An 8,540-nucleotide genomic window follows, 5' to 3' on the forward strand; every position below is an offset into this window, starting at 1 on the left:
GGTATTACTGTGCATGACTAACCAGCTAACTGGCCTGACCTGAACTCCATAATAATAATAATAATAATAAACTTTATCTATATAGCACCTTTCATGACATAAATGCAGCGCAAAGTGCTTTACAGAACAAAACAAAGAAAACATGTATAAAATACACAATAAAACAGTGGCAAAAAAAAAAACACTGGCATAAAATGAATGGCTAAGACAATACATAACAGGCAGTGAGGCAGTGAGCAAAACAGTAATGACATGAATAACAACACAGAGATTTAGAAGAGAAAAAATCAACTAAAAGCAAGAGTGAAGAAATATGTCTTGAGCTGTGCTTTAAAACTGTCCACAGAGGGTGCCTGTCTTATGTGTAATGGGAGTTTATTCCAAGCCGTCGGACCATAGAAGCAGAATGCTGCTTCACCGTATTTTTTATATGACATTTCAGGCACTTCAAGTAGGCCTGCACTAGAAGACCTGAGGGGACGGTTTGGAACGTATTTAGGGAGGAGGTCATAGAGGTAGGAGGGTGCCAGACCATTGAGAGCTTTATAAACAAGTAGAAGAATTTTAAAATCCATCCTAAAAACAACCGGGAGCCAATGTAGTGATGCTAAAACTGGAGTAATATGTTCTCTCATCTTAGTTTTAGTTAAAACTCTGGCTGACGCATTTTGAACTAGTTGTAGTCTGTCGGTTGTTTTCTTTGGCAAGCCAGAATAAAGTGCGTTGCAGTAATCAAGTCGTGAGAACACAAAAGCGTGGATCAACGTTTTTGCATCGTCCAATAGAGAATCTATTTTGTGATTGTCAAGAGGAAGATGTGAGACACTAGACTCAACTATACAGATGAGCTTAAGGCTATCAAAGCAAACCTTTTCCACAGTACACCACAGGAATGGGAGAGAGGTCTGGGGATCTTAGTATAATTTGTACGTTCAATTTGAACCAAACATAACCTGACATGCAGCAAAGGTCTGGTACATGCCCTAACCACTCAACTATTGGCACCCCACCCCAGAGATGTTTTAAAGTGAAATTTCCCTTTAATTAATCAAAAGAATACTTCATATTCCAAGTCACAGAGAAGTCAAGTATTCAACAAGCAGAGATTTCCTTTCTATTAAATATGCTATTTTTATTTTTTTACTATTTTTGAAGATTTCTTAAAAGACAGAGCTTACTAAAACTGGTACAAAACCGGACAAAATATTAGGCTTATGTATGAAATATTGACAAAGACTAAAGGATAAAGGACTAAAGATGCATGGGTTGAAAATGGGTGAAGTGGTCCTTTAACTAAAATGTATTTTTTCAATTCCTCTTCAATATTGACAAAGACTAAAGGACATTTTCTTTTTTTAAATAGTTATTTTAGTTAGTTTCAGTTGGTTAATAATATTATGAATATATTTTTATTATTATTGTAAATATTTTTTTGTAAAGCCTAATTTTTATTTTTATATCAAGATGCATGGGTTGGGTGAAGAGGTCCTTTAACTAAAATGTATTTTTTTCAAGTCTTCTTCATTATTACTTTTAGTTACTATATTAATACTAACCCTGGTGGTCTTCTGACAGTGTGGCATACAAAGTTTGGCGCCGATCATTGCAGTAGCAGTTTGCAAGATTAACTCCGGACACACACACAGACACACAGACCCTCTCATAGACGGCTAGCCTCTGTCAGAGCCAATGCCGTAAAAGGAATTAACGAATAACAACGGAAGAGAATAGTGAGTGGCGGACACCATGGGGCTTCTCAACGTCCATGGAAGTGGTGCTGTAGGACGAAGTGGTACATGGGCGAGCCAGACGAGTCATTCCTGCTGACGGAATGTATCCCATGCCCTGAACAAAGTACTTGAAAGCCTCAGTCAGTTTGCCAGGCTGCACAACCTGCGGGAAGCCTCCACAATCACTCATCTTTAGCAAATTGGTTTTGGTCAGATCTAACCTGGAATTGCACTCCACCACAGCCTCCACGGCAGGTGATGCGTCTCCAACCACCAACAGAGTAGGGCAGGTTAGTGTGTTCACTTTACCTGCATTCAGACCTGCAGTTGGACGCTCAATCTCCAAATCCCGACGGTGTTGGTAGGAGACGCAGAATAGGGCCAGATTGTCCTGATTGATGTCCTGGGCAATGTGCAGGCGGTAGGTCTGAGCGAGGTCCCGGTTTTCTGTCAGCTCATCGGTGCTGAAGTGGTGAGCCATCACTATGTCCACCAGGCTACTGGTCCATGCTGACAGCTTAGAAGCGGCCCAGTTAACCCAGCTCTCGGCACAAGAGTCAACATTGATCAGGACAAGGCCTTCCACCAGGGTGGGGTGGTTTAGCGCCAACCGGGTGAGGATATAAGCTCCTGCTCCGACACCGATGCCAATCACACTCTTCACCTTGAGCTTAGTCATCACGGAGGGCAGCGTCTCTGCCAGCTCATCCATAGTAGGATAACGGTAGCCAGTGGCGAGGGGTGGAGCGCCCTCCTGCTGTCCAGGTGCGTCGACATGGACCACAGCAAAGTGCTGTGCGATCTCCTGCATGTCCTTGTAGTTGAACAAGGTGCTGAAGCACGAATTGTGGTTGAGGCCGATGTCATGGTATGTGAGGATGACAGGTCGGTTGCCCTTAGGCACGCCCCTCATGGTCACATGCAGGACCCCATGGGGCGTCTCAATGTCATGCTGGCAATCATCGTCCTGAAAGTTGAGTGAATTCTTGTTTTTCAGCAGGGGCTTGATCTCAGTTAGCTGTATATCCTGCATCTCTTCCATCATCCTGTCTGTTGACTTAAGACTTCCTTGAACATGTAACCCCAAATGAAATGAAATGAAATTGATGACATTTATTTAATGCACGCATGTCATTACAATGATATCACTATGATGTCAGCCATGCCCAAGTATTGAGTTACAGGTCAGTCTTGTCCAAATATGGAGGTCCATGATGTCAGACCGGTCTCTATGTACTCTGTTTGGCAATATCTGCAACCATAGACACTTCATATCAACAAAACTGGATGCTCACTTGTCGCCAATCACTTATCAGCACCACTCAATCACCCATACACAGGGGGGGAAAAGACATACACAGGGCAACACACGGGAAAACCTAGGGTCATAACACCTCCCCCCTAAGACCATGCTGAATTCCAACTCCTTCCTCCTACTGTATGTCCCCACTAAACCCTCTCTCCTAGTGTCTCCACTGAGACACCTTCCCTCCTAATGTCTCCACCGAGACCCCATCCGAAACTATGAACTACAGCATGACACATAGAATCACAGAATATCCACATCACCAGAAGATTACGTAAGTACTAAAAGTCTTAAAACTGAGTTTGGTTGGCAGGTTTTACAGGACTAAAAACAAGCTTGTGCAGCCTTACTCACCAATCACATTGCACCAGCATGACGAATAGTTTGTCATGAGAAACCAGATTCAGTGTTTAGCCCTCAGTTTGGTATCTCCAGATTGCGATATCTCCATAGTCACTGCAGGAGGCCAGGATCCCTGCCTCCTTTGGGTGCCAGTTAACACAGTTGACATCTTGGTTATGGGCCTTGGCTGCACAGGCAGCCAGGGAAAACACTGGCCGGTCTCGATCAGTGGGCTCGTCTTCCTGAAACACACGCACTGCATCATCTCCACAGGCAGTTGCCAAGGCACCAGTCAGCTGACACCAAGAGATGTCATACACTGCCCGTGCATGGAACCCAGACAGAGTACAAACACACTTCCAAGGCTTGTCTGTGTTGCCATCTTCCGACTGACACTCCTTCCAGATCTTCACCGTGCGGTCATCACTACAGGAGGCCAATCTCTTTCCACCTTGCTCAAAGGACAAACTCCATACAGTGGATGTGTGTCCTTCCAAGGTGGCTCTGCACTCCCAGTCATCATCCTCTTCCTTATAAATGCAAATGTTGTTGTCGTAGCTGGCTGAAGCCAGGAGCTCCTGAGTAGGGTGCCATTCAACATGCTTGACATCCTGTGTGTGGGAGTTCACTACAGTAACACACTCATACTCATCCTCCTCATCCACTTCCCAAACCCAGACGCTCTTGTCTCGGCCACATGTGGCCAGCAGATTCCCTGAAGGTGCCCAAGCCACACATTTGACCTCGTTTTCATGTCCTTCCAGCACAGTCAAACACTCAAACTCGTTATGTTTCTTTTTCCAAATACACGTAGTTGCATCGAAGCTGGCAGAGGCTAGATAGGTCCCACAGGGGGACCATGCCACTTTCCTCACAGTGCGCTGGTGTCCATCCTGAAGGACCGTCTTGCATTCCCATGAATCACCTTCTCTTCCCCAGATCCGGACGGCCTTGTCGCCTCCACATGAAGCCAGCAGCGTCCCGCCGGGGTTCCACGCCACGAACCAGCAGCGATAGTCTGGATGTGCAATGAACCTCTGAACGAGCACCAATGCGTCCTTCATATCTACCACAGATAGATACCAAGTTGGCCAAGTTAACCGCACAATGCTGCAAAAACCTTATCTACAAACATCTGTTTGTAAAGGTACTAATCTTCCAAAATTCCGGGGGGGAATTATGAAATTCCTAATAATTGTGTTGTCTAACCTTGAGGTGTCGTCATGGCATCAGGCACAAACAAATCAGTCAGCTCCATATATGGGCACAAAAAGGGGAATTCCCATAATATACGGGCATATAGTGTATATCTTTTAATTTGTTTTTAATTGATGTTTTCCCCCAAGAAAGGGTCTTGTAATTATTATATGGTCATGCTCATATACTGTAGTGTATGGGACCGATCGACTTCAAAATCGGCACAGGCATCGTTGAGGAGAGGACACGAGCGAGAGCGGGGCCCACCGTTGAGTCTTTCGGATAGGCGGTTGTCCAGAACAGCCAATCTGACTGTTATGTCCATATATATCCATAGATATCCAGTTGTGCAGAACCGCCGATCCAATCGAAATGCCCACATATGGGCATGGTAATAAATGGGAAAATACTGATGACATCAGGAATCTCCCTATGGGCATGAAAGGGACACAGGTAGACAGACAGATACAGAGGTCTCCATATATGGGCACAAAAGGGACAGACGGTTACAGCGGGTACTCTGACAAAGCCCCGACACTATGACTAGGTGTGTGTGAGGGATGCCGGGCTGGCTAGCGGCCCAAACCTCTAGTTATGATCCATACCCAGGGATGTGTGCAGTCAAAGTATTGACAGACTTTGGGTTATGTGCTGTGCTGTACAGCAATAGTCCCAAACCTTTTTGGGGTTATGTGCTGTGCTGTACAGCAAAGTCCCAAACCTTTTTGGCCCCAAGGAGGACCCCTTCCTCCCATAGCTTGGGGGTCTGTAACCATGTCAACGGCTTCTTCTTTCGTGTATTGTTGTCATATGTGCGTGATTATGGATCCTCCTTACCTGTCTGATTGGCTCCCTGGCAGGCATAGTTTTACTGAGGTTAGGGTTAAGGTTAGAGCCACGCTCTCGTCTCTGGTCCCACTTGGAAGAGGCCAGCCTCTGAAGGAGGTCTGTACAGAGGACAGGTAGTGATTATATGGTCGGCAGTCTGCTCAGGCTTGCCACACTCGCAACGAGTGCAACTCGTAACGACGGCTTTACGCATGCCGATGATAGATCCCATAGCCCGAATTATTTTACATTACGCTAATTAACAGCTTACATTTTGGGAAAGTGAAAAAATAAAAAATATGTATGACAGCTGCCCAATGGCGTAGCATAGTTACAACGGGCACCGGCTTTACGCTATTTAGGATGGGCCGCATTATCAGCCCAAATATGGACATGCACAAATTGGCACGTCAAATGCCCATATACGGAGATATAGCCTACATGGATGCGTGTCCATATTATGCCCATATTTGGAGATCCTTGCCATCTGCGCAAATCATCATTGTTAGGCAATGGTTTCATGCCCATATATGGAGATCCCCTGTTAGTCAATGGTTTCCTCACAGTAGGCCTGGATTATGCCCATAAGGGCATGCCTCTGATGCCTGACAATACTGACATCATACTTGACTGACATCATCCTTTTTTAGCTTGAGCCCCTATCCCAAAAATGTCACACAGCACTGAAATGGGCCCAAGTTTATTTCCCTTTGTAGTGTTTGTAGCATATCTTTCGATGAATTGAGTACAAAGGACCCCAATGGAAACAAGCCATAGTGCTTTCTTGGGTTTAAAATCCTCTTGTATTGAACTGTACTTCCCTGTGCTTGTCTTTGCAAACTGAGCTTGGACCCAGCCGTTCCCTATAGCGACACATTAACACTGCCAAGGATGCATTCCTCTGGATGTATATTTGGAATTATTTGGGAAATAATTACCATTCCATCTTTTTTTCTTTCTTTTTCCAAATGGTTTTGTTGTGATTTAGTGAAGCAGAATTGTAAGACAACGGGTTGTGTTTCAGCATAGCGAAACGTCACATAACAGTTATTTTGCTAGCAAGCAGCATTCACTTTAACTCAAATGAACATCAATGGACATGAAGCAAGCACAGGCAACATTACTGACAATGAAAAACTCAAGTGAAGGAAAACATAAACCTGAAAGCTTCATCAATGAGGTGAGGGAATCGAGGTGTGAAGTACTAAACCTCCTTACTTGAATAAAAGTATAGATACTTTTGGTCAAATATAATAAGTGAAAGTTGATCTGTCAGATTTGTATTTGAGTTAAAGTACCGAGTACTTGCTTGTACAAATTACAAAGTACATTTTCTTTTTTAATATCAAATTATGCATTGCTGTATTAAAATGTAAATCCAATCCCATTTAAAGATTTTTCACAAATTTTCAAAAAACATGAAATAGTGAAAATAGCAGATCTACAAGCTCACAGCACATCATGATGTGATGTGTAGTTAGCTTATAGATATGCTAATTTCACTATATTTGAAATCAGACTAAGTTATTAATTCATAATGTACTTTTTCCTTTCCTACAAATGTAGTGAAGTCAAAAGTACATTATTTATCTTTGAAATGCAGGGGAGTGAAAGTCATATCTATCCATAAATACAAAAAAAGTGAAGTACATTTATAGGACTAAAAATGTTACGTTGTTACTGTCCACTGTTCTCCACTAGATGGCAGTGTTAGTACGTTTTATTTTTATTTTTTATTTTTTTTGTTTAGAGAATGCAGTATTACACAATGCATCTTTCATTTCTCAGTCTGTTTATGAAGTAGCAGTAGCAGAGAATGGATACAAATTATTGCCACAACAAAGGCCACCATTAGGTTTTTTTTGTCAGAAGCTTGGAATTGCATACTGTTCACAAGTGCACTGTAATCAGGGTTATAACCTGACACTGTAGTCGCTCTGAGTCTTCTAGATGTGCATCAGTAAGGTGTTTGTTTTTAACCACTTTAACCCTAGCATCCCTATTCTACATTAGCAGATATACAAGCTCAAAACTGTGATGCTTTGTGGGCTTGTAGATCAGCTGTTTTTGGCAAAGATTCACTGTGGAGTGGAATGGAAACAAGAGGGAGATTAGTATACAGTGTGGGTTCAAGTGGTTTTTCGTATCAGAAAAGGCTGATTCTCACAAATAGGTTGAACCACAAGGAACATTTTGTCTCTGTTGGGGTGGAAACCTCATATGTCCATATGTTACTGACTGTCCATATGTCCATATGTTACTTTTCAGGATTCAAATTCAAAAATAGCAGATCGACAAGCTCAAAACGTGTCGCTTTGCGCTGTGTTTCGAGCTTGATGATCTGCTATTTAAAATATGGAGATAAGAGGTTTCTGCCCGAAAGCAACGATTTATAGCTGCTGTGCAGTGCATACACCTTTGTGCAAAGTGAAGACACCAACAGTTTGTTGAGTCCTGGTGGGCCTCAAGGTGAATGTCACATTGCAATGCTTTGTGAGCTTGTAGATCAGCTGTTTTCAGTGAAGATTTAGTGTAGAGCCCTAGGCCTACCGAAGTTCATATCAGAAAAGGTTATAGGTTGAACCAAAAAGACAGGCAACATTTATAGCTGCTGTGCATGCATACACATTTGTACTTTTCTGGTTCTACAAGACACCAACGGTTTGTTGAGTAATGAGGTGAATGTCACATTGCAATGTGAGAATTTCCTTCTTCTCTACTTCACCAGCATCCCAGTTGAATGCTTAATTTAGTTGCTCAGCAATGCATGTCATGTCCACTTGCGTGATGAAAGTATATTTGAAATAAAATCACACACATGGCTCCAGCTTATCAAAGTCACAGAACCTTTTCCAAGTCTATTTATGAGTAAGTGTACTTCACTGCAGAGTGCAGACCTGTTCAAGGCCCTAGAGATGCAGAAACACCATAATTTGGCATTGACTGCGATGGAAAGTATAGCGATTTATTTTTCTTAAATATAAATGCATTGAAATAATAATGTGTGATTACTGGGTAAATCTCCATTGCTGTAAAGAATAGTCCAGACTGCCTGAAAAATAACATTCCGGCAAAGCCCCAGTCCAATGCACCACCCGCACAGCTAGACTACCTAGCCCAGCCCGCGTACAACCCAG

At 43.0% G+C, this 8,540-nt stretch overlaps 2 protein-coding genes across 2 annotated transcripts; both read right to left on the reverse strand.

Annotated features, from left to right (window-relative positions):
- Window positions 1-1,704: 1,704 nt before the first annotated feature.
- Window positions 1,705-2,775, reverse strand: LOC311048507 (protein NDRG3-like; the record flags this gene model as incomplete). Its single annotated transcript, XM_084061766.1, has 1 exon — window positions 1,705-2,775. The coding sequence occupies one exon, from the start codon at window positions 2,773-2,775 to the stop codon at window positions 1,705-1,707; it is 1,071 nt and encodes a 356-aa protein (XP_083917892.1).
- Window positions 2,776-3,415: 640 nt separating this feature from the next.
- LOC311049138 (putative cytosolic iron-sulfur protein assembly protein ciao1-A) lies at window positions 3,416-4,442 on the reverse strand (the record flags this gene model as incomplete). The annotated part of the gene is made up of 1 exon (XM_084062613.1): window positions 3,416-4,442. One exon carries the CDS (start codon window positions 4,440-4,442, stop codon window positions 3,447-3,449), a length of 996 nt encoding a protein of 331 aa, XP_083918739.1. The 3' UTR covers window positions 3,416-3,446.
- Between the last annotated feature and the right edge of the window lie 4,098 nt (window positions 4,443-8,540).

This window comes from Gymnoscopelus microlampas, assembly GCF_963454915.1.
Source record: "Gymnoscopelus microlampas genome assembly, chromosome: 7".
In the NCBI taxonomy this organism is placed as follows: domain Eukaryota; kingdom Metazoa; phylum Chordata; class Actinopteri; order Myctophiformes; family Myctophidae; genus Gymnoscopelus; species Gymnoscopelus microlampas.